The following is a 27,258-nucleotide window of genomic DNA, read 5'->3' as shown; positions in this document are numbered from 1 at the left end:
CATGATATTCTTATAGCTCCTCATTTATAGAATAAATATTTTGAAATTATGTATAGGGATTTTGAGTCAGAGGTCAGAATTTTCCAGATGCTATGAGATTGTGGTATTCTGTCTGATGTTATGTAAAAATATGTATATATATATTAATGGTTGAGATACAGTGAAATTTCTGTAGGGGGACTCTTTTTAACTCAAAAAAACATTCCTCAGAAAAGGCAATACCTAACCTGCATATAACAAAAAAATTTAGATTTCTACTACTTACATGAATGTAACAGGTGTTAATAAAACTATGGTATGAATTGTAAGAAAATTATTTCCTCTAATACAATGCACATAAAGTCATACGAAAAAGTTGTACTTCCAGTCCCTCAGTCTCAGCCAGTTTAACAAGATTCCATTTTTATTTACAGACCATTTAAACTACTGCTTCAAAGGGAAAGCATGATGACCAGCAAATAGTGCGTTCTAAAATTCACCCAAATGGTGATCACTTCTTCCCATCCTTCTTCTGGTGCATAAAGTATGCATAAGGTTTAGCCTAATTACTCTATATAGTAAACACAAGAATGGCCATGTGGCACTTCTTTTTCAGAGTTTCTGTTAATTCAATGAACTAGCCTTTGGAGTCCCATTAGTTGCATGTGTGCAGCTCTGAGGTCTATAGATTTATATGCAGTTATGAGAATGATACTGTCAAAGACCTAGAAATCGCTTTTTTGGACTTGGATTTTCTATATCAAAATTATGTAATCAAGGCAATAGCCTCTGACTTCCTTTTTTATTAAGTGTTATTACAACTAGTTAAATTTACTGGAGAGAGGAGCAACATCAAATGCAGTTTAAAAGCTGCACTGAATAGATAGAGCAGGTCTAAAGGCCCTAGGTCCTGTTCCAGGTTCTACCAGTTATTTCCAGTCTCTAGATTAAAGCTTTGCCAAAAACCTAGATAATGACATCGACCTCTTCACATAGGAAAAATAGTAAGAAGCAAACTATGATTACTTACCAAAAAATAAGGGAATGAAAGAGATGTGCAGGTAAGGATCACACTAAAATGCAATGAAGAAAATGTACAGAATTCCACCTACAGATTACGCTGTATTACTGAGAATACATACAAAGGATGATGTCTCACCATTAGTAGATACACTACCTTAAATTTTCTTGTTGTAACATCAGAAAAGGGCCCCCAAAAATGGAAAAAAAAATCATATACGTATTGATGAAAAAATTAAAACTTTACAAACTATGGCATATATCTTCTTTTTATTCTGCCAAAGTATAACTCCTATGGCAAGGCTATCTAAGCTTCAAGTGATTACAGAGATTAAGTAATTATCATCAGATAAATAACTACCATTAGATATAAGGTATGAACCACTCAGCCAATCAAAAAGAAAAAAGGAATGGCGTAATAATCTAAATACATATTTATTATTAACTATTTCATGCAGGTTAGAACATGCATAACATTTTGCCATTCCACAAACCTGCAATTAGAATGAGCAGTGCATCACTGATATGTAACACCAACTGGAATTGAAACATTCAATCCATGTACTTCACTAATAAAGTATTATTTTATACAAAACACAATACATTTAACACACTCTCCTGAAACTCCTCTAGTAAGATGCCTAATACTTAATTAACACTGAAATACAGACATCAGAGGTGCCTCCAACTTTTCTTAACACTTCACACACAAATGCAGTAGCATAATTCAGCTACCAAAATATATTACAGTGTAAAAGCTATTCAACTAGCGATAGTTATGGTTTCCAGATTTTCATTGCTCCTGTATATAGTTAAGTCGTGTTCAATGCTCTTCTTTCTCAAAGGAATAAAGAATAGGAAAAATAATTTAAAAAAAAAAAAAAAAAAAAACAATGAAAGAAGGATATTACAATGTCTTAAATTCCCTAGGTTCAGTTCAGTTGTTTTTATTTTTACTCTCAAATGAACAAACTGTGCCTCCCCCTACATAATATTTCATTTCTAGGAAAAAGATCCAACTCTCAGCAATTTTTTGATGCTTTTCTCAGGACTAAAATCATTCAAGTCATCCTTTAAAAAAACAAAAATGTGATGTAAATAAGCAAGAAGGCAGTAGCAAATATTTAACATGTCAGATGTGAGAAAAACTCAAAAGCTAAGAGCTGAAGCATAATAATAGGTTTGGGTTTTTTTAAGAGAGAAAAGGAGATGACCATATATTGGCAAAATACACTTCTAGTCAATCAGAACTAAATTAAGTGTTGTGCAATAACTCAGGTCTTTTATTTAATTTTCACTGAACTAAGTTCTATATTTCAAAAGGCTAAGAACAAAGATAGCCGTTCATTTTCAGACAAACTTTTCTAACTCTGATAAATTTATTTAATCTCAGTTCATTTCTTATTAACTTATTCACAAAAATTAAGACTTCTTCATTTATTACTATTATTTTTATCTCATATTTTTCTGCAATATGCATACTTTCTTTTTTTAACGTTAGATTGTTTTCAGTTATGATATGTAACAGAGGAGAACTATAGAAAACAAGCAGTTAAGGAATATTAAAGATACATCACCTTTAAGGTGCAAAAAAAGCCCACTAGATTTGACACCAACATTTTTAGAAATAGAATTTCAAAGGACAGTTTGTCTGGACATAATAGTCGTTCTTAAATATAACAGGCATCTTAAATATCACTCAAGTTAAAACATCTGCTATGTATGAAAGATGAACTGGCTTTGACACGGTGCATCAAAATTTCAGAACTTATAATAAAAACCTATGGAAGATAAACTTTGTATGATTTTACCTGTAATAGCATAGCCTTAAATCTACAACACAAAACCTATTTCCAAGACAAACCCTGACATCATTATTAGCAGTTTAATGAAATACACACCGCATATTCTTCAAGTTCAGAGCTTCCATTGTAGTTCTTCCGCTTTATGATCTTGCTATAAAGCAAGATTTTAATCTGAAGTGTTTATGCTGATCTTTTGGAAAACAGAAAGGAAAATCTGCTAAGAGCTATACTTGGCTATTTTAACCAGGCATTAAAGTCCGAGGGATATCATGCATGTATATAATTACATACCTGCATAAAATTTCCAGTAAAAGGTGACTGAAGTTATAGATTAACAATAGCAACAGGAATGAAAGAACCTGGATGCTACTCCTTATTGTAGAGCTTAAGGTTTATTACCAGCTAATTCCAACAAGAGCTTTAGGAACTGAAAATCTATTAAAACTGGGTATTGGTATCAACCCAAAAAATATTAAAAAAATAAATAAATAGAGTTTTAAATCACATGGAGCACAGTAAGAAACTTAAAACTCATTTTTCTATCACTAAAATGAAGGTAGTATTTCCATACTTTGCTTGTTTCCAAGGCTCTGTTCTAGATACCAAATAAAAAAATGACTTAAATAACTAAGCAACTTAAATAACTAAAATAACTTAAAGAAATAACTGTGTCAAAACTTCAAGCTACTTTATTATAATATATTTACCTGTGGCATGTTTTTGGCTTAAAAGTAGGTGTATTTTATACTATTGCTAGTATAAGTCATGTTGCATGCCTCATTTTATACACAGACAATTCTGTACTAATTCACACATATAGAGAGATACATGAACACAAATGTTTATTTAAATGCATGTAATTAAATATTAAATAGAATTTAAATTAAATATTAAAAAGAAAATGTTAGAAATAATTCTCAAATCCAAGTTAGTAGACAAAACTCTTCCACATAGAATTGCAGGGGTTGAAAGGGACCTCAAGAGGTCATTGAGTCCAACTACCCTGCTAAAGCAGGTACCCTACAACAGGTCACACTATTAGGCATCCAGATGATTCTTGAGTAACTCCATAGAAAGAGACTCCACAGACTCTCTGGGCAACCTGTTCCAGTGCTCCATCACCCTTACTATAAAGAAGTTCTTTCACATGTTTGTACAGAACCTCCTGTGTTCAAGGTTTAGGTCATTGCTCCTCGTCTTATTGCTGCGCACCACTGAGAAGAGCCTGGCCTCATCCATTTGTCTCCCACCTCACTTCAGATATTTATAAACGTTTATCAGATCCCCTCTCAGTCTTTTCTTCCCTAGGCTGAACAGACCCAGGTTACTCAGACTTTCCGCACATGGGAGATGTTCCAGGCCCTTCGTCATCTTTGTCGCCATCTGCTGGACTCCTAGGAGATCCTTGTTTTTGGTGGTTTTTTTTTTTTTTTGAACTGGGGAGCCCAGAACCGAACACAATATTGTAAACAGGGACTCACCAGGAGAGAGTAGAGGAGGAGGACCACACTAGCCTTTTGGCCACAGGGGCACACTGCTGGTTCATGTTCACCCAATACCCAGGTCCTTCTCTGCAGAGCTCCTCCCCAGCAGGTCATCACCTAACCTGTACTGATGCATGCAATTATTCCTCCCCAGGTGCAAGACATAGTTAAAAAAAAAAATAAAAAATCCTATTTAATTTGTGACAATTTAAATTTAGATAATTGTTTCCATTATGACTAGATATAAAGATAGTTATTCAAATAGTTTATTGTAAACTTTTTCAAACTGCCATCAAAGAACTATGTATGTTTCTTTTTCACAGTGAAGCTTCTAAAAAGATGCCAAATACTACTTGTTACTTTTAGTAATATGAACATCTGTCTACTAGGAAATGGATAATGCAATTGCACAGCACTTTAAAATCATGTTTTTACAATAAAACAATATTTTATTAATACACGTGATTACGCATTACTGATTTATGTGGAGTTTTTTCTAACCCTGAAAATAAAATCCAGATCATAGATCCGCACTTCATAAATTGCATTCTGTAAGAATTTGGGACTAGATTAGCATAACACCATGCCTGGTTAGAAATAATTTACAAGTCAAAACTTAAATTATTTTTATAGTTCCATCAAATGAATCCATATTCTCAAAATATTTTTCTGAATGCTAAAGTGGGTTGCCATGTTCAAGGACAGTACAGAAGAGCAAATCAGATATGATCTTTCTCTTAAACTGGTGTTGCCTAGTGTAATGTGTACTATGCCACTAATGATTTGGCTTGAAACAATTTAAGTATTAACAGGAGTAACACTCAAAGTGTTTTTCTCTTGTTTACTTTCTAATATCTGACAATGGTGAAAAACAAATTTAGTTGGTGGCATAAGAATTCAGAACTGAATTTCACCTCCTTCCCTGACAGTCAAAATTCTGAACCAATAGTAAAAGAATATGAAAATAAATGTCAAACTAATAAGACCAGTCAAAACATCCCCAAAGTACACTTCTACTTGAATGAGATTTCCTAAGCTGCAGAACTAACCATAAAATTACACAGCCAATCTGGTCTAAGTAGCTGATTGTTACTCTGTATTTTTAAGAATTGATTATCTTGATTATTTTGGATACATGACTTCCACAACCCACCCTCCCCCACCCCTTTTTGATTCACCCACCCTAATTTTCTTCAACGTATAAGTAAACTGCTCACAGTTGTATACACTAGATGTGTAAAACTTCCTAACAGGAGAGGAAGAGTAAAGCAGATGACACTCTGTCATCAGGCATGAGTATCATATTTGAAACAAATAGAGCTCTCTTCAGTTTTATGGAGTATGAGGGCTGCTCTAAAAGTAAAGTCTCCTATTTTATTAGTTAACCCACAACATCAGACGTCAATGTTGGCAGATATGGCAGTAGAGGTTGAACCTTCCCACCAGTTTGTTGCCATACAACTGTCTGACAAAATGGTGTCTGACATAGAAGTGCATATGGAGCAACGGTATGCCACTGAGTTCCTCTGTGTGGAAAAAGTAGCACCTACTGTCATTCACTGATGCTTGCCAAACGTTTCTGGAGACCAAACAGTGGATGTGAGCACAGGGAGGTGGTGGATGGTGTGCTTCAGCAATGGTGATGGTGACACTGAGTCACCTCCACTGGCTCAGATTTTGGTGAGCACAGCGCACAGGCTCTAATTCATCACAAGCAAAAATGCCAAGCTAATAGTGGTGATCATGTGGGAAAATAGTGTTTGGTAGCTAAAAATTTGCTCTATCAAATAGTCCTATTGTTCTCTTTGTACCTTTTGGAGGCATTTCTTTCAGACTTGTAACATCCTGAAATTTTTTCAGATGTAATAACACATATTTATACAAGCACCACTAATTCCCTAATGCAATGTCTTTGTGAAAGTAACATACCTGAAAATCTGAACCATCTGCAAATTATATATGGACTTCTACAGCACATTTCAGACTACACGTAATAAAGCTGAGAGTCCAGCCTAATTATATATAAAAGCCCACAAAAGCTCTAACATTAACGTGATGCAGTGGGATATTAATAAAAATTGAAGAAGTTCTTAGACACTTCTACAGCCTTGTTTAAAATCTGCATGCATAACTATTATTCTAAAGTCTGTGTTTTAAAATGCACCTTTAATATACACCTCAAAAGAGGTGTATAAAATATCCGGGATAAAACTGTTTCTCTTGTATAAGACCTTTTATTATTATTATGTATTAAATGAAACAGGCTTTCAGAGATTAGACAGTAAGAAAACAACCTTTCTTGAAGTATAACTAATCACTGTTCAAACAACCACCAGTTCACCTACACTGATCACTTATTACTGGTAGCACTCCAGGTTATACTACAGGTTCTTTCATATTGCATTCCAGTTATACTATCAGCAATACAGCACCTTGCAGAATTCATCTTACTGATATTAAGCCAGCAGCATTAGCTGAGACCTGACTGTCCTTTGGAGATCTGACCCTTAAAACTCAGAGAAAAACGATACATTATAAAGGATTTCTAGAGAGTACCCAACTGACCAAAAATCTAAATTCAAATCCGTGCTGTCCAAATTCCAATTCTGTGGCAGTTGTACACATTTTCATGGCTTACATTGAAAATCTTTTTCATTTGAAAGCTATTATGTCTTGATTTTCATCTACACATTTTTCTTCCCCCTTCTTTGGCTATTATATAGAGAGTGGTAATTGTAATTGTGCTCTGAAAAGAAAACAAACAAAATACAAACTAAAACTCAGCCGTTCATGCTAATGTCTCAGATTGACAAATAATCTCCAGTTAACAAAAATATACTTCACATAAATTAAAAGTATGCAAGTATACCACACTAACTGCTCTTCATCTAGTGAAAAACACATACTTCTCCATATGAAGTACAATATTCAATACTTACATTCTTACTACAATAATGACTTACAGAATAGCAATAAATATTTCACAAACAAATTAATTTCTTCACTATGCTTCATTATAATCCGTCAGCAGATAACACAAAACATTTCTTCAAGCTGCAGTGAAGAATTTACAAGTAGAAAACATTTTTTTTTTCAAATCAGTTTATGATCTATAATCATAATTCTTTAAACTAAGATGCTTTAACTAAATATCAACAAATAGTTCATTTATGTAATTCACTTGTCCAGCAAGCATACTCCCTCTGCTTTCACTGCTTTCTCTCACAACATACAGCCTTATTTTTGTATTAATACTGACCAGATTACTTGGCCTTTCAATAGACCATGAAAAGTTAAGTCTTGTAGCTGAAGAAAAGCATAATCCAATACCCCACCTTGTGGGAACCCAGCACTGCCTGACACTACACAGAAACCGACCTTTTTGTCCTTCAGACTTGCCTACCAGGCCCCATCTTCTATCGCAAAAGCCAAATCATCTGATCCCAAACTAACTGTCAACTGCTTGTGATGGTGGGGAAGCCAGACATCAATCAATCAGTTTTTATCAGAGCCACTCTTCGTTTTTCTGTTGTGCTCATCTTATCATCTGACCCAGTTGTAGCCCTGACTTCAGAAGCTTAAGTAACTTGATGACAAAATATGCGTCTGTTTGTCCAAGATGCACATTGTTAAGAAGTGCACTTGTATTTTTAGCAACTAGCTAATATTTTTTCCCAGATAAACTGTCAAATATTTTAGATTTTTCTCATTTCTTAAATTTTTCAGTGTTCACTGAAATATCATGCATTTTTGAATGACTAGCACACATTATTATTATTATTATTTTAAGTAGAAATCTATACATGCATTTGCATCAAAAAGTGATCAATTTCTTGGAAAATGAAGTTATTTGCAAACTGAGGGCCTCTCAGAGGTACTCCATCCTATCCATATACACTGTGTTATTCAATTCCACTCTATGATTGTTCACATGAACACTTCATGCATTAAACATGCCCCAAACACCAGTAACTCTATGGCTACAGTCACAATTTTTTTATTTTTATTTTTCCTTCTACAAAGCTACAACATTTTGACCACGTCCCTTCTGAAATGGCTGACGTACAATTAGCAGACATGATACAAATCCCAGTCTGAATGAAAGCTTTCAAAAATGATTTGATATTGCTTCCAAGAAAGTTGCAGTCTTTGCCACGCACATTTATTAACTGAAGATAGTAACTTTCGAAGGTGGGAAGGAGTGATGGTAATTCTTTTTTCAAAACTACTCAACCTTTTATACTTCTGTCATCGTCTTCATTGGTTTCACAACTGCATCGCAGTTCAATTCACAAAGCTGCATAAAATATATTAGGAAAGTCCTTGGTGTACTTCTTCACAACTTTTCAGAGACAAGATCTTTAAAACCACCTAACATTAAGCCTGAATGTGAAAGTGAGAAGTGAAGACAAAATCTACAGAATATACACAATTTCAAATTAGATTTCACAATTGCTTTGCAATTTTTTTCTGGATATCTTACAAACACTAATCTTTCTACTCGATAACAGAAGTATAAAAAGTTTTAAATAGCAGTTCTAATGATGATCCCCATTACAGGAGTAAATCACAGTACTTCCTTTGAGGCTTGCGCTGCAACTACAGAAGTAAAAATAATATCAGCCTCTACAGAATTTCTTCTCAACCTAAATGAACACCTCCATATATCATCTGAAAAAGTATTTTCAAGATTATTCCATTTCAGCAGAGAAAATCTTCACAATAGACACACAAAAAGACATCTCTCACCATATTTGGGTCTATGAGGAATTTTGTGTTTTACAGTATAATTCAATCTGTTCTCATTAAAAATCACTTTTCAATAATAACTGCAAGTGTGTTTAAAAAGTAATTACATTTTTGGTATCATTTTTACCACAAAAATATATAGACTTCCACTTTTTGTAGATAATAAGAGAAGGAGCAAGCACGGGGGGGGGGGGGCAGGGAGGGAGGGGGGGACAAAATCTCAACCATGGAATTCCTTTAAACATGATGAAAATGTTTAAATACAAACTTGGCTCCTCTTTCATGCTACATTATGATTTTATATACAAACCCTCATATACCAATTGTGGATGTATGCATTTTTAAATCCTTATCCCACAATTATTTTCATGTTTGCTGAAAGTATATTTTTTAATTAAGAGTGTGTGAACCCGAAGTTTAAAATATATATTATTATACCATTCAATAAAGGATTAGATAGATGGAAAATCCACTAACACGAAAAATGTTATGATATTTTACTGTAGTTGATATTAATGCTTTATTCATTAGAAAAGTGTACAGGTTCAAAAATTTTTTTTTTTACTATACTCTGCTGCACTGAATCTAAGGTAAAAAGACCGAGTACAGTAAAACCAGCATGTGACACACAGTTACACCAGCTACTCTCAGACTGAAAGCTTCAAATCTTGTCGTTTGGAAGAGTAAAGCAACATCACTCTAACTCATCTATGTGAGTGCAAAGAGTAAGGTATGAGAAGAGCTTATGAAAAGATGTCAGAGTAATTCAATAATTACTAAAGCAGTGTTATTTTCAGTAGGTTATTAGTAACTTCTATCTATTTTATAAACCTACTGTAATTGAACTAACCTTTATTGTAAAAGTTCTACAAAAACTAGACAGTAGTACTTAAGAGTGAGAACAGTATTTGTCACGCTCTTGCTTTATTTACACATTTGCAGTTAAAATTTGCGTGAATATAAAGATCAAATAGATAAACTTAATACCGAATTAGTTCCTTAAAGGTTTCGGAGGATTACTACTAAAAATGCCACCTCCTAAACATGTTTTGAAATCCTAGCTAATTCTTCAAAACAAATTACTAGCATTTGCAAAGGGTGACAATCTTACGTAACACGTTTCTTCAGCACAGGAAATTTGGGACAAGAGAAAAATAAGAAGATAGACGGAAAATCACCAGGATAAAATTTATTCAACATCTGTAACAGGAAGACAGAAACATTTTTTGCTTATCGTGTTTTTAAATTATACAAACTCTATTTCACAGATGTGATTACACAGACAATATTAGAAACTATTAAAATATAACTTAAGGCTGTACATCTTTATATTAAACTAAATCCCTTTTCCTTTTCTAAAGAAGAAAAATCTACTGTGACAACCACCCGCATCTGTTACCAACTCATGATGGCATTACCCTTTCAAAGCATTAGATGAAACTGAATAATCAATGAGAAATGTCAATACCGAGAACTGATTCCTTCTACAGAACAAGCTTTATGCATGTGTTTGGGTTTTGTTTGGCTGCTTTTCTGTATTTTCTGCAAGAACTCATCTTCAATACTGCAAATGTGTTGAATTGCTCTTATAGTATTTTCATTCCGCAAAACAGTACTTTACCTGTATTATCACTGAATAAGAAAGATTTTTTTATTTTACTTTTTTTTGTTGTTGTTGTTAATTCACATTCTAGGAATAAAAAGAAAAAAAAATCCTATTCAGCCAATAACTAGAAGGCAAGTATATTGATACTCTTAATCTTTGTCTCAAATACAGCGTGTCCTAAGGAGCTATCAAACAAATCAATGTATGTATAAAACATTCACAAACAACTGGGTAAAAAAAGTGCACTTCCTCCCCAAAGAGAAAATTGTACTTTTAATCATTGTCTTCCAAGCCCTCAGAACAAGATTCAACATACTATGACTAGATATATGCGCTCAGAAGTCTCATCTGCATTGTCTACTAACAAGACTCTTAGTAGGCACTTAAGAATATAGAAGGATACTACAGCACAATAATACAGTATTATTTATATTTTATTGTCACAAAGCTTGGGAGATGATTGCATCAGCTTACAAGACTCAAAAATAATTAACCAGACTGTTGCATGCACAGTTTCCATGATGTCTGACTGGCATTAATTCAGGAGTGAATAGAACACTGATGCTATTTCTTTTGACTTTCCAGATACTTGTTTGAGAAGTCTTTTAAGGGAGAATGCATAATAAAATATGTAGAATGTGAGTTGGTAGAAGGAATGTGCTTCTGAGCTGGTTCTACACTTAATTCTATTTAAGTGGAAGAAATCCCAACCATACATTGCACAGGAGAAGAAATATTACTGCATAAATACTGTAGAATTTCCATACTTTCACTTTATAACCTGTTTATCCAACGCCCAAATTACTAAGCTTTAAGTAATCCTGACTATACAATTCTCCTCTACGGTTGTGTCATCTCAAAAAGACAATCCGACAGTAATGGTAATGACACCCTCTCAGACAAGCCTGTGGGCATTAATATTTAAATCTTACCTATCCCTTGTGATTGGAATTCAGCCTCTATTCACAAACAAAAACTAAATCGATGTTCTTAGAGTTCAAACTAGATCCCTAAACAGTTTGCCACTCTCCATGCACAGATAAGATAAACTTTCTTTGACCCAAGAGATGAAGTTGCCATGACGATCAGAGAGTCCACTTTCTATATTGATATTTTGCTGATGTAACAACAAATAGAACCAGATCCTAGGGCTGATAATGGTGATTAATTAATACTAATATTGATCCCTACAAGCAAGAGACAAGGCTATTAACTTGAAGCCTGAAAAGTCAATTGTTACCTGTGGCAGAGATACTAGCAGCTGATTTTGAAACATAATAAACAAATGTGCTATATCTTTATGCTAATACCTTTTAAAGTGGTATATCCCTTTCTCAAGCACAGTAGTTTCACAATCCTCATCTATTATTTTAATTAAATCTTTTCATCTGCATACAAATAAGAAAAATAAACTTCAAAATCCATAGTAGAAGTTCGGCAAAATGCTACGGACTGGCGCCTTTAACATAGGCTACTTAAAAGCACTGTTAAAGAACGCAGTGCAAAAAAGCTTACAAAGACTACTAATAATGCGGGATTTGATTCTGATTAAACGTCACAAACAAACATTTATCAAGTAGGAAGCCTATGTGATCCCTCATTCAAATGGAGAAAAACAACAACAAAAAACCAAAAACAGGTGAAAGTCTCAGTGTGAAGATTACAACCTTAAATGCAAAACTGTAGAAATTAAAGAACTTCTTAATTTACAGGCTGTATTTGTACTGACAGCAGTTACGTCTTTGTGTGAGACTGACAGCCCAGGACCTAAATTTGAGAAGTAGATACTGTTAAAATATCTCTTCAAGAACCTCTCAGATTCTTTCTTTTCCCTCTTTAGGAACACATCACAAAAGACACGTAAATCTTAAGTGCATAACATTAAAAAAAACAACTCCTTTTTTTCTTAAAAAAATAAAATAAATCCTGCCCATCTCATAACTTGCTCTGGTCATATTACCAACCGAAGCAGAACAATTTCCTTCTGACTTAAGAAATGGTATTTTTGCTCAGAGATCTGCTTTTCCAGGTAAACAATATGACTTCACAGCAACTTTCATTATTTGTAAGCTACTCCTGCAGTACTGATGAAATATATTTTATATTTCATGGAAATAATTGGCACCGCTGATGGCTAGCTTGGTTTCCTCCTCACTTTATTACACTGAGCACTGTATGAATCTTTGTGTTAGCTACTATACAGCTTACAAAAATATGAACTAGTGAAAACAAAAAAAAACCTAAAGAGATTCAATTGCACTATTTTACATCTCATCTGAATGTCTAAAAATACATATATTTGCATTAATACAAGACTGTAAATGTAAGTGCTATTTTAACATGTGGTATTAATATCTTGCAACATAATGATAAATTGCTTGCAAAGAGTTAGCACTCAGTCTCAGAAAAGTAAAAATCATCATTCATGATTCATACTCAAGAGGTACAGGCAGCTGCTTACCTTGTGCTCTGCTTTGATTAAACTGAAAGCACTGTAAGTGCCTTCAATACAGTACAGTGTAATTTAAAGGAGAGCGCAAAGTGAAACTCTGTCAGAGAAAAAAAAGAATGTTTTATTTATTTTTAAAAGGTAAAGATACAAAATACTTTATTTCCTACCCTACTTTTGCAATGAGACGTTACAGCTACCCTTCTGTTGTATTTCATGTTAACTGGGAATTCTATAGGAGAGGCAAAAAGCAAAAAATTCTCACCCCTCGGTTCTGTTTCTAAGCCAAACACCTACACACAAACCTACCGGAGCTCAGTGACAACGCATCAGTGTGCGCGTACTAATGCTTCTATTAAACTTACTAAACTCCAAAGAATGATTTACGAGCCTCTTCTCTACACATTTCCAATCACTTAAAACAAAATAAATATTTTTTTGGTCTCTACATGTGGATTCCATTCCTGAAAAAAAGAAAAGTGAGCAAATGCAGTTACACACAATCACAGAAAATTTCTTCACGTCTTTTTTCTGTAATTAATAGCAACTGCAAAACTTCTCTAAGCAGTGAATTTTATTTTGCAGTACTCTATCACTGATATAAGAACACAGATTTTTAATTGCAGGAGAGTAGTCATTATGGACTCTAACGCACAAAAAAAAAATAGAGATGACATCCAGGAATGAACTTTGATAATATATCTCTTGTCAGGCAGGAGCACAAAAAAAAAGTCATAAAGGAAAAGAGCTTAAGATAAATATTTTCGGATGACTTCATTTTAAAGGCAACAAGTAGAAGGGCTGTCTTCCCCAAACAATAAACCTAAATTTGCTTTTGAAAAGACAAACTTATTTTTATATTTGTCACGCAAGAAAAACACCACAAGGTTTTCGTGAACTGGCATTTTACGAAAGAAAGCATTGTATTAAACTGTTTCAATACTTATGAAAACCACTGACAGTGTAAGAATAGGAAAGTGGCTATCTTGACTACATACTTGAAATTTATTGTACTGTCAGAAGAAAACTGAAACTCAACACAATATAGAAAAGAACATTTGTGTTTAATATTACTCCACTATTGATATTAGGTAAAAGGCAAAGATTATTTTAAAAACAGCGTTCGCATTTAAAAGCATGCATATAATGAGAGAGTTAAAAAATTATGTATCGAAGAATGCAATATAATAAAGCATGGGTTGAGAGCTTAAGAATTCGGATGCTGAGCTTTTTCCTTTTAAATATATACGCGTTAAGAAGTGTTTTAAAGACTGTACAGGCAGTTCCTTCATTGAAAATTAATACAAACTTCTTGAAGAGGCGTTGACATGGTGAATTGTAGCCCAACTTCTCTTTAGAAGCAACATTTCACTTACAAAACATTTACACAGCAGATGTAATTTCAAGCTCCAATGTTCATCAGTATTCCTTCTACTCCTAACAGAGAATTCAAAACCAATTTACACTAAATATTCTTTACGTTATATAAATTACATATCAGTACCAAAGTTACATCCCAAACTATCTCACTGACACATCAAAAAGATTCTCTTTGTAGAACGTGACCATGGGAGGGGGGGGTGCTGTATACAGGAAGGGGGGGACAGAAGGGAAAAAAAAAAAAAAGGCAAAGAAAAGAAAGGAGATCCTTAGGAATTTCTTCAAATATTTAACAAACAGAGCACCTTATTTAAAATAATAATAATAATAACGTTTAAAATATGTTAAAATAAATACAAATCAAAAAATATTTTAGCAATTCATCTCTTCCCCATCTTTAAACCACAGTACAGTACTTAAGCGTGACTGAAGTTGGGGACATGCAGGTCAGTAAACACATTACTAGAGTACAGACAACTGCATGAGGAACAAGAAAATAGCAATAAAACTGCACACACAACATATTTGCTAATCATAAAGAAATGCACTGGTAAAAAAAAAAATCATCATTTCTGTCATAAATTTTGCAGCGCAGCCACAGAATGGAGAACAATCTGGGCAATTTATTGGCATATTGGCAGGAGGTGATAAGGCTAAAAACAACAACAGCTAGCAGCTGGTGCAGTGAGATGGGCTGATAACATTGATATGGGTCTCCCATACAAAACACCTCCTAGCCTATCAGTGCTTTTTATCAAACTGGGATTACAATAATAGCTCAGGAGAGGGGGGCTTCGGTGGGTTTTCTCGGTTGTTTTTTGGGGGCTGAGAGTAGGGGAAAAAAAACACAGAGCTGGAAATGAAAGAATCTGAATTTTTTGGGACAAAACATTGGGGCAAAATACATAATTTATCACTGTATTATCAGGAAATCCAGGCAGTCTAATCAAGGAGCACTGAGTGACTATTTTTTGCCTTATCATCCAAAGTGGTGGAAACGGAGAAGGAATTATCAGGCTTCTGCAGATTGCTGGGCTGGAATTTTAATGGTAATAATCGGGTTTCTGATGGTATATCTTCTCCGCTTATCTTTCCCATTATCTCCCCTTATCTGGCCAGTCATCAGAGCAAATTAATGGTGCTCTTTCAGCGTCGCCTTTTTATCGCTGCCCAGAGAGCACCCAAGGGGAAAGAATAAGCAAAATATTAAAATACTGCATAAATCACAATTTTAGATAGCAGAGAACTGTATGCAGTAAAAGAAAAAAAACTGTGCCCAACAACCTTTTTGTCCTTTAAATTGACTGTCTTCAGAGTTTCCAGCGTAAGCTGACTTCTTGCTTGTCACAGAGTTTCTAAATTGTGCGTGCTTTATCAGCAATACTTTGGGGTTTTGTTCACAAACCAAAGAGTTTTCAAACTTAAAAGCAGTAGTTTAGTCTTGTCAGTCGTTCCGTTATTTTATTGACTATTTTATATTCATGTACCAAAAAATCCTTGAAAGTTGACTTATTTACGCCTGAAGCACTACATGGCTTGATTTAAATATCAGAATCTAAAAATGTCTTAATAAAGATTGAATTGCACCACAACAGAACTTCTTCATCAGAGCAATACACTCATGGCTGGCCAAATAGTAGCAGAAAGCTCTGCAGTGCACACTGGCTGATTGGAACCAGAATTACTTTACAGCTATGCTGAAGTACCCCCCACAGACATCTCCAGAACTATCATCAGAAGGATTATGCTACATAATTTGTCCTCCAACTCCTCCTGACCTTGTTTTACTTCCCCTTGTCAATGTAAATACCCTCTAATTTATGCAATGTAAAAATGAAGATTTTCTTGAAAACATCTTCATGTCCAAGTATAATCACACACATTCTACATTCACTTTTAGACACATTCAGTGTTGCACATATGAGAGCATACAAACGCAACCCGCTATATTGTGCTGGATTATGGAAACATTTTTCATTTTATCACCTCAGCACACTGTGCCAAAAAAAGCCACAGAATGCTCTGTGATTTGTACCCGCAGTACAATACCTTAAAACCCCTCCAAGCACTCTTCAGCCACCATGAGGAAGAGACAGTTAAATGAAGATGATAAAGTATACAGAAAGACCGTCAGATGCTCTCTGTGCCAACAATCAATTAATATTATTTATTAACAATCAAGATACTGATTATGGACTAGAAAGTCTTCCTAAATAATTTCCATAATTATATCACATAAAAATGCATGATTAAAAAAATAATAATCAAATACCCCATTGAGATGCATAGTAAATAAAATAGGCAGAAGTTTAAAAGCACATGGTGTATTTATCTGGGAACGTCAACATCGGAAGTAAATGAAAGTTTCCTGGATCTCAAATTGATACCCAACTTTCAAATATGTCACAAAGTTTCAGTCATTAGGCTGCTCCTGGAAGCTGAAAGCTGGGTTTGTACCAGTGCTGATTGTTTGTATTTATCAAGTGACAGATTGTAACAGGGAGTCTCTACAGAGCAGATGCTCAGCCAATACTATTCGAACTCTTTATAGCGACCCATCTCATTCAAGACGCTTATTTTCCTCTTTACTAAATCACTTCGTCAATTCAATACACATCCCACGCGGAGTGGGCTATTAATAAGCGTTCTGAAGTCAGAAATCAGTGAGGATAACAGTACTCAAAGAGCTCCTCCACGTCCCATGACAGTTACTTTGAATGGGGTTCTGTAACGCAGATCATCAGTGAAAATATACCGGGTCAGTGCCACCGATTTTAGAACAAATAAATAAATTTACAGTGCCTCTTTTCGGAACGCCTGAGACTTAACCGAGTCCCGACCGCTACACTCGTTCGGCGGAATAACTAAAGAAAAGTTCATAAAGTTGGGACTGCCGTGCGTCACGGGCGAGAAGTGAGCCATGAGCCTCGCCAGGCAGAGGATCTCCCAGCACGAGCCTCCGGCAGGCACACACCTGTTCCTCGGCACGGACTCCCGAAGCAGTCCCGGAGCTGCGGGGCGCGCCCGGGGGGAACGCGGGCGGCGCGGCCACGGAGCGCGCGTGGGGCCCCGCACGGCGCGGCGCTGCCCGGGGCGCCGCGGGAACTTCCTCGCCTCCTTCGTTCCCCGCAAAGCACGCGGGAGCGGCGCGGAGCTGCGCGCACCGCACGCGCGCAAAGTTACCGAGCGGCGCGGTGCCCGCCAAGCGCCGTTCGCTGCTTTGCCGGCGCTAAGCTCAACTTGGAGCGCAAACCGGGAGCGATCGCGCTCCCAAACTCGGAGTTCGAAGAGACGAGGGGGAGGCACCGGCGGCTCCAAAGGAGCACGAAACGGGAGAGCGAGGGGTCGATCGCCCCGCGCCGAGCGGCTCCAGCCCTCCGCCCCTTCCCCGCTCCTCAGCTCCCGGCAAAGTTCGGGCGCTCCGGACCCGGCGCTCCCCGCAGCCAGCTCCGTGCCGCCTCCCGAGCGCGAGGTAAACAGAAGTGCGTTGGAGGGAGCCCCCCTCCGGAAACTTACGTTTGATCTGCCGGGGTTTGCTCTGCTTCCTGCGGGACATGCTGCCGGCGGCCGCTCCTGCCTCGCCCCAGGTACGGAGCGGAGCGGGGAGGGACGGCTGAGGGCGGTGACAGATCAACAGACGGCGCTCATCGAGGGGCCGCGGCCGCCCCGAAACGACGAGTGAGACCGCGGAGGAGCGGGGAGAGGGGAAGAGCGCGTGTGGAGAAGGGAAGAGGAACGGGGAGAGCGAGAACGAGGGGGAGAGAGCGGCAGAGAGAGCGGAGGGAGGGAGGGGGGGGGGGGGGGGGAAGGAGCGAGGGAGGGAGGGAGGGAGGGAGAGGAGGAAGGAAGGAGGGAGAGAGGGAGGGAGGGGAGAGCCGGCTCCTCGCTCTCTCTCTCCCTCTCTCGCCCGCTCTCTGCCGTTGCCGCGCCGCCTCCGCTCCCCGCGCCGCGCTCCGCTCCGACTGACGGGCGGCGGGAGGTGGCGGCGAGGGAGGGGGCGAGGGAGGGGCTTTCCGGGACGGGGGGGGGCGGAATGAGGGGGTTTGTCCGTCAGCCCTGACGGGCAGCGGCTGCTCCCGGAGACGGGTCCGCATGCGGTTCGCCTCACGCCTCCGGGTGCGGGAGGCTACGGATGTCCCGGCGCTGTCGAGGCTGCGGGCTGTAACTTTCCGGAGAGGGAACGACGGAAGAAACTCCGTCACAGCCGCGCAGCCCTCACGGGGCGTCCGCAGAGCCGGGTGCTTCGCGCCTCGCAGCGCTGCCCGTCGGAAGGGCAGATGCTTCCTCCCGCCTTGATCCCCCGGGCCGGCGCTGTGGAGGCCGAGTGCGCCCGCAGGGTACGGGGCGGGGCGGGGAGAGCTGAGTTCTGCGCCATCCCACGGCTCTGCCACAGAGCGCGAGTCCCGCCGCCGCCTCGCAGGTGTCGGCAGCGCTGAGCGGAGCGCTACGGGAGGGCAGGGCGGGCTGCGCCTCAGCCTCGGGCGCGGGGCCGCCGCCAGCGCAGTGCGCGGGGCACCTACAGCGGTGTCCCCCGGTGGGAGGTCAGCTCCGTGACCTGCCCGCTCACCGCGGGTGCCTGCTGTGGAGCCTCGTGGCGCTGAGCGTTGGGTACGTGGTAGTCGGCGCTTCCCCCTGTGATGGCTCGCTTTTTGACTTTCGGGTGAAGAATGGAGATAAAACAACTACGGACCTGGTGGTCTTCGGTTAGTTTTGTCCTTCTGAACAGCGGTAGTAGAATTCAACATCTGACGCTTCTATCACTTATTAGGTGTTCTGACTATGACTTTAGGACAAACTTTCCCTTGACCATGCTGCTTTAGTGACCTAGCTCATCCAATTCCCACATACATGTGTACAAACAGCCCATGCTTTCCTTACCTCACTATTGCTCAGCACTGCACACGCTACCAGATTCTTGGTGTTGTCAAAAATTAACTTTGCACAAATCTTGGGAAAAAAAGTCAACCTGATTTCACTTCTGCCTGAGAAGGATGCTTTGTACTGAATCATCTTTATTACCATGTTTCCACAAATTTTGGTTCTGACATCTGAGTGTACTGTGATGTTGTGTGTCTTACAACTTCACTAGCTGGAATCCCTTTCCCTGCTGCTAAACTTAAAACATTTATTTAACTCATGCATCTGTGGTCCGATTACTTGAACAGAAACAGTTTTTAGCTTGATCTTTCAGAACTTTCAGTGACTGCTTGACTGATATTGCAAAAGTCTTCACGTAAGCAATAGAAGTTGTAATACAGCAGCTTTCTGAGGTTTAATAGTATATTGTTTTTTAGAAAGTAACGTCTGTAAATCATAAGGGAATCTGCCAAGACACTTTTTTGTTAAAGAAAACATAACAGAAACTGCAAACTGTAGTAAATATTTGCCTTTCAGGTATTTTAAGGAATCTGGTTGAATAATACATGTCCTTTTGTTAGTTGAAATGAATACAGTGTGCTACATTTGTATTTCAATTTATTCTCCAGAGGTGTAAGCTCATGTTCAAGCACCAGTGAAGCAGTGGTAGTGTTTTCATGAAGGTATTCTATGGCAATTAGACAAACATACCAATCCACCAAATGAAATACTCTCATACAGTTTTGCTGCAGAATTAGGCTAGCACAGAAGCCTGAGATACCCATCTTTCAAATTAGGGTTCGTGTTATTTACATGTGAAAGAATCTTTACCCATTTTCGGCACTTCCTTGAATTTCGGCTCAGTTTCCTAATCAGAATTAGCTGTTCTCTCCTTCAGGTAGGTTGTTTGTTTGTTTCTGTTTTTTGCCTACCTTCCACAGAGTGTTTTCAGATCGAACAGGTAATTTGGCATCTATCAACTCTAAGCCTACTGCTGTTTAAATGCAAAGCAATGGAGTTGGGTAACCTGTTTCCAACATTTGGACTATAGACAAACTGCAAGTTGTAAAACACCTTGGCCACTGTAGCTTAAAAAAATAATACACTTTACGTGGTATAGAACAGTTATAAATAAGTGATAAATGCATTGCAAAATGGGGCAGTGCTAGAGTCTATCACAAATAACTGTTTATTCTTGTGTACTGTTTAGAGTAAATTACATAAGAGCATCATTATTATGCTGACTCTTGCTTTCGTAAATATTTAAGCAGCAATGTAAGTTATATACTTTGTGTGTTCGGAGATATTAAAGCCATATTCTACTTTGTCAGCTCAAAAAAAGGACATATAAAGATGTATTATTTCTTTGACTATTCAGGGAGATGCATTTGATCACTTAAAGGATTATTATACTTAGTCATTTCAGTGAGTTTTGGACTTGTTTAGCTAAAGGTTAAGAAGCTGTTTATAAAATTTTGAAAAGTGACATACATATGCTTGCTGTTTTAAAATGTAATTAAGAGTGTAAATTAATGAACAGTTTTCCCAAATTTAACAGAGAAACTTGCAGTTAGTACATTACAGTGCTGTGTGAAAATCACCTTTTTTTTTTTTTTTTTTACCAGAACGAGTAGCAAATAACATACCCCAGATGAAAATAAAGTTTTAATGTGTATATTAGATGAGAGTGACATACTGTCATACTGACACAAGCCTTGTGGTGTAGCTTTCTCTTAGAGAAATAGGCCCCTTAGAGGTGGTCATTCAACCTAGATTTTTATCCTAAGAATTAACCTCTGCACAAACACATTCTCCAAAAAGAACAATGTCATTTTCACTAAACTGTTATGGCTTTGATGATGACTGCACCAAGGCTGCAGTACATGTGCTGTTGTGGCTCTTGAAATTCACCTGCTTGATGCTGCCTGCTGCCTATAAAATGCTCACAGAATTGTTTGCCTACTCAGCAGGGCCAGGTGTAGCGTCCAAGCATGGGACCTGGGGACATAATGTCTCTAGTGCTCATCTGCCCATAAACACAGTACAGACAGATTACTAGAAAGAGTGGAGTAAAAATAGATTAAACATGTTGTGTTGTTTTACCCAAAATGATAATTCAGTGTGACCATTTGCCCATTTCAGAAGACATGTCAATTGCAATAACTCAAGAAGAAAACCTCCATAGAGACCTTCGTCTTAATCATCTCTAGCATCATTACTTCCAATTGTCTAAAAATACCGTATGAAGATTCTGCTAAGATTTATAAATCTTCTATAGAAAAGCACTGGTTTCCCGAAGTCTAAACAGCAATGAAATTAGGAAGAATATGTGATATTAAAAATACATGCTCTGTTGGGTTCTTAGATTTTGATTTTCTTTTAAGGACTTGGATTCTTCGATGACTTCAATCACTGTGTTTGATTTTCTGTAACTGAAAAAGAATAAATGATAGTACATTCCCACATATTATCTGTTCACACACAGTGTTAGAAACTGTATATAGCATAGTATTTTGAACTCTGTTCCCTTCAATAGGAAAGCAGTTGTCTAGGCTGACGATGAAATGATGATTATTAAAGCTCAGAATAAATGTCCTTGTGCAGCTCAGAATTAATGCAACATGAATATGGAAAAACTCATACCTTTTTCCAGCTGTTGTTCAAAAAATCTACAAATAATTTGACTCTTATTTCATAATTTAGAAATTTGCTGTGCTGTCATGACACACATATGCTAAAAAGTAAAGAAACTTAGATTAGATGACAACAAGAAAATAGGCTTAAAATATCACCAAGCAGCTGACAGATCATATTGAGCCTTGAATTCAGAAGTAAAGTTTCCTCTATTTTTTTGAAATGAAGAAGAAAAGCCTCTGCCAATTTGTATCTAGAAGACACAGGGAAAATGCTGCAAGGCAGATTCCCTACTATGTGCAGGAACCAACAGAAGATCTGAGGATATCCAAAGAGAATGGGTGAGAGTGGTGGGTATGTGTTGTCCTTTCAACTAATCCTGTAAACAAGTGAGAATGTTACATTTTTGGTGAATGTTTCACTCCCCTGCACTGATCACAACCCTACAGTGAAGCTCCTGGCCACAAGATTTCAATGGATACAGAAGTGTAGGAAGCCAGACATGCCGAGTGCTGGAATCAGTGCTGAGTCAGACTTCACGTTGATAGTCCAGACCTTTGTATCCATTCTGGGAGATCTGCCAGTGGTTAGAGGCCAAATCCCATGTCCATTCCATATGGAGAAGGAAGAGTACTGTAGAAATAAATTGAGACCCCAGTAACTTTCTGGATTCATACGCAGACTTTTCCTAAAAAAAGGCACTTTCTGGATTTGAGTTCATTTTTTGGTTGGTGCATGGCTTACTCTTTTCTTGGTGTCAGCTTTCTGTCTCTTTTCGTGTATTTATTTAGAGCAGCAATTGTTGGACTCTTTCAATAGTTCAGTTATGCAAGATACTTCCCACCTCACATTAAAATTTATATCTTATTTATTATCCAGAAATAGTGGCAAAGATTATTCTTCATTTCCTGACTGGGTGCTCTTTGATATTGCTCAGGTAATCTCATGGATGAGCAAACTGTTAGCCTACCAAAGTGCTTAGACTTTTTTGGGCAAGTTAGAATCACAGAATCACAGCTGTTATAATTTTCTTCATAATAATATCAAATGTCCTTTATTTTTTATTTTATTTTTTTCTGCACAGGATTGCATTAATACCCTGAAAAAAAATTGCATTTACTTCTGAAAAAGTATACAACAGTTCCTGATTTTGATTTCTCTATTCTCCTTTACAGAAAATATCTTAAGATCTACAAAATTCTACTGTGAAAAAATGATTTGCACAAGATAACATGCCTTCATTTGCAAATGAAAATTTACTAGCTGTGGCATAGCTAGAGAAAGCTTTGCAGTTGAAGAAAGCTAAAAAACAGGAGTGAATGTTTAGAACAAGATACTGTATCAACACATATGGCAGCATCTGCAGTGGAGAGTGGAAAGAACATTGTCCTATGAAGAAACACTTCTGGATGCCTCAGTTTTATGAAATGCAGCCCATTCACCCCCACTGTTTACAGATGGTCACTGAAAACTTAAAAATCTACTGAAATATCTATAATCACACACTGCATTGTGAACTTCTGCCAGTAGCAAGACTGCACAGCCCAGAGCAGCAGTAACTTACTGTTTTGGCATGTGCATGGGCTTCAGAGGCCAGTTTTCTTACAAGTCACAGGACTCTTCATTCTGTGACCCTATTCTCCCCAGGAGCACGCTGCCCTTCACACAGACTTAACGCTCTACAGTCTGGGCCTTCGAGAGGCACCTTTCTCAGAGATGCAAACAATAATGTAGCATGAGTTTTCTTTCAGCTTCTAAGCACAGAAAGGGAGGAGTTGGGGAGAAAATAAAACAAAAAGGAAGAAAAAGACAAGGAATAGTTGAATAGGAGAAACAGATGGGAAAAAAGAAAAAAGATGAACAGATGGTTGTTGTGTCGTAAAATTTTTATTTCTATCTTTCTTTGTTTTTAAATAAGCCAATAGCAGTATTTCACACAGACGTAGAATAACATGGAGAAGATAACATTAACATTGTCAAATTACTGTTTATGGCTTCTGAGTACAACACTCGTGAAGAAGTGACATGAGTATAAAGTGCAACTATAATCAGAGCTTGAACTAGAATAACATTTTCTCTTCTTGACCTTCCAATCCACTGTAACTGTTATATTTCACCCCTTTTGGGAGCAATAATCAGTGTCTGCACCATTGCAAATAAACAAATTAGATATTATGGGCATCTCTGCCCAGTTTTGGTGAAGAATATTACACAGGTAATATTACACGGTAGCATCTCCATAACATACACATAAACATTCTCAAAAGTATAAAAATGTTAGAAGCCTGGAAACAGAAATGATGATCCTCCCTATGTGTACAACAGTACTTATAGTGAATCTACTGGTTTACCATTATGACTTCTTAATCACATTCATTAGCCTTTTAAGCTCAATTTTTCTTTTGCCATGTATCTGTCTAATGGATGGTCTTGCACAGATGCGTAACAGTTGCTTGTAGCTTCTACGGTATAATCCATACATAGGACTTATCTGCTCCATGATATTGTGCTAATGATTCTCCCCTAACTCAGAACAGTAACAATATATTCTTTCTGTTTGTCAGAATTGTTACTGTTTACCAGCTGAAGAAATAGATGACTGCATCATCAGCATCATTAATAGCAATAAATAATAGAATCTATTATTATAAAATTCTCACAGTCTATGTCATCATAGCATGTCCTTTTCAAATTTAGTCTTAACATGGATATATTTTTGTTTCCTAAGAGGGTGCTCAAAAACTATGCAACTCTTCAATTTATGTTTTTATAATTAAAATGAACCACATTAGAAAGGAAATCTTACCACTCAAATAGTCTTTCTAACCTTGGACCTGAAAAGGTTTTCTACCCTCAGAACCGGATGCTTTGCACAACAGCATAGTGATCAAAGAACAAAGGTAAAAGGTAAATGATACTTAAAATTGGTTTACTTAAATACATCATTGACTTTGCTGCTATTAACAACTTAATCTCCTTTATATTGCATCTGCTCAGAACAAAATTTAACTTAAATTCTCTCCTTCAATCCACTAGTAACTTCCAAAAATTTGTACACTTTCAAAGAAACACTTTTATCTTTTTTTTTAATTGTTTACCATTTTATTGTCTCAATAAGTTAGAGTCCTTTCTTGTCTTCCTTCTTAATCCCTCCTGAAAATGAAATTTCAAGTTATGCATCAATCTGATTTCAACAATGTTAAACTAGAGACAGACTTTTGAATAATACTGACAGTTCAGAAATAAAATAGCATATAAGAAGCAGGAAATTAATTTCATGATTGTTTCGCAGTCTCATTGATTTTGAAAGAACTTTGATGGAAGCTCTCCAAAGAAAAATCCTGAAGAACCACTCCCTCACCATTTCCCATCAGGCACCCAAGGGACTGAGTTGCCCTCAATTTCAGAAGATCATTTTCATCAGTACAAGTGAGTTTAGAGCAATTTTGTAGTGTTCTCCAATCATAAATTGCTTAGCATTTGTTTCACTGTGGTGTAAGCAACTGAATAAAGTAAATAATCTAACCTTTGATTTCTGTCTGTTGTTCTTAAAGAAAAAATGTTGGCTAGCCTCATTCATATAAAATACTGATTAATTAATAGTAATTAATGAAATGTCTTTAATTAATAAAACATCTCATTAGGAACAGAATCTAAAAAGATCTACCTGTGTTCTAGGTTCTCTCTACTACACAGCAAGGAGTCATTAATACTTACGTAAATTAAAAGTTACCCAAATATCAGATAACTAAGGTTAACTTGTACTGATCCCACTGAACGAGTATTTTATTGACTTTTGAAAACTGTATATGTTCACTGTTTTACACTTCAGTGTAAGAAACTGAAGTTATATGGGAACCAGACCAGAGGTGTATGCAATTCAAAACCTTTGACAATGAGAAGTAGGAAATGAGCAGAGCTGCATTTACGAGAGAGCAATCAGAGTGATGAGATGCAGTCTCACAACATAACAAGGAGAAATCATTACTGTAAAGCAGTTTTACTGGCCACACAACATGCCACTTGGACAGTGTGCAGAACAATGCACACATCAGTCTCGTCCCACTGTTCCTAACTTCAGGGGGTTCTGACAAACCAGCAAGTAGGCCATGGCAATATCTTTGCTCTGGTCCATAGAATCAGTAAATGTTAGAGACTCTATAAATCCTGGAACACAATACTCATCTCTTGCTCTAATTCATTTACCTTCAGTTCTTCTGTGACAAATGTAATCTAATCTGCCAGCAGTGTTTGTCAATCAAAAATATCAGACCGAATTTGTTCTCTTTAAACTTTGCAGACCTCAGTTACTTGCTGAGTGTAATAAAAACATGGAGTTTACTGTATTTGTTCTTTTAAATTCCTTGTGCATTAGATTTATCCATTTACTTCCAAATCCAGATCATGAATTTCTGTACTGCCACTAGTAAACCAAAGGTATCTTTCCAAGAGGTGGTCATCTGAAAGATGAATTCATTTTCAGTGATCTTTCAAAAAATGTGGGTTGCTATTTTGCTTTCAGGTCACAAATTATTTCAATACTCATTAACTGGAGTAACCATACAACAGTGAGAGCTCCAACGGTGACTCCATAGACTTTATTTCCCACATAACAATGCTGAGTTTATTTGTGTACATAGTCAATAAATTAGTTTCTTTCAGACAAATTTTCACTCTTTATGTGGTAATAGTTCTATAATAAACACCAAGCAGTCTAATTTACCTATTCCTATTTTCCCACTTTTTGGCCACCGACCAACAAAATCCTAGAGACTTCTGAAATGTGGTCTGTTCCCCAGAGGTTGTTGCCATGGTCGCTCTCTGGCCATGAAATGGTAGATTTCATGACTCAAATAGTCACAGATTAGCATATTTGTTCAATGAGCTTTTGCACTTGTTTTTAATTTGCTTTCACTTACCCTGTAGGACTGGTTCAAATAAAAAAGTAAAAATTGTGTAAATGAAATTGTTGCTTCCTGACAATTGATTCCCTGAGTTACTCACTGGAAATATTAATGAAGAGTTATTGTCTTATTTTAATGTTACATGTCTCATTATTATTTTTGTTAAATCATTAACAGTACTATTTTCTTTGCTTTCCCACCACTTTGCTCCTAATACTTAATCCATCATTTTAGCCTGTATATCAATTGTATAAGATTTCATGTTGTTTCTGGACTGAGAATTGATGATCGAAGGGCTGGAGCACCTTTCCTGTGGGGACAGGCTGAGAGGTTTGTGTCTTTTCAGACTGAAGAAGAGAAGACTCTGAGATGACCTTATATAGTACCTGAA

The 27,258-nt window shown here is 37.3% G+C and overlaps 1 protein-coding gene across 3 annotated transcripts in view; it reads right to left on the bottom strand.

Annotated features, from left to right (window-relative positions):
• The window catches only part of ZFPM2 (zinc finger protein, FOG family member 2), a 309,751-nt gene extending 291,491 nt beyond the window's left edge, over nt 1-18,260 (bottom strand). For all 3 annotated transcript variants that reach the window (XM_418380.8, XM_040689674.2, XM_040689675.2), the window contains exon 1: nt 17,989-18,260. In XM_418380.8, the coding sequence (XP_418380.4) occupies nt 17,989-18,028 (40 nt within the window). In that variant the 5' untranslated portion in view covers nt 18,029-18,260. The remainder of the gene's footprint in view (nt 1-17,988) is intronic.
• Between the last annotated feature and the right edge of the window lie 8,998 nt (nt 18,261-27,258).

The sequence above is a fragment of the Gallus gallus genome, chromosome 2, assembly GCF_016699485.2.
Source record: "Gallus gallus isolate bGalGal1 chromosome 2, bGalGal1.mat.broiler.GRCg7b, whole genome shotgun sequence".
In the NCBI taxonomy this organism is placed as follows: Eukaryota; Metazoa; Chordata; class Aves; order Galliformes; family Phasianidae; genus Gallus; species Gallus gallus.
Note: the sequence above shows the minus strand (reverse complement) of the source record. Positions and strands in the feature narration are given on the sequence as shown.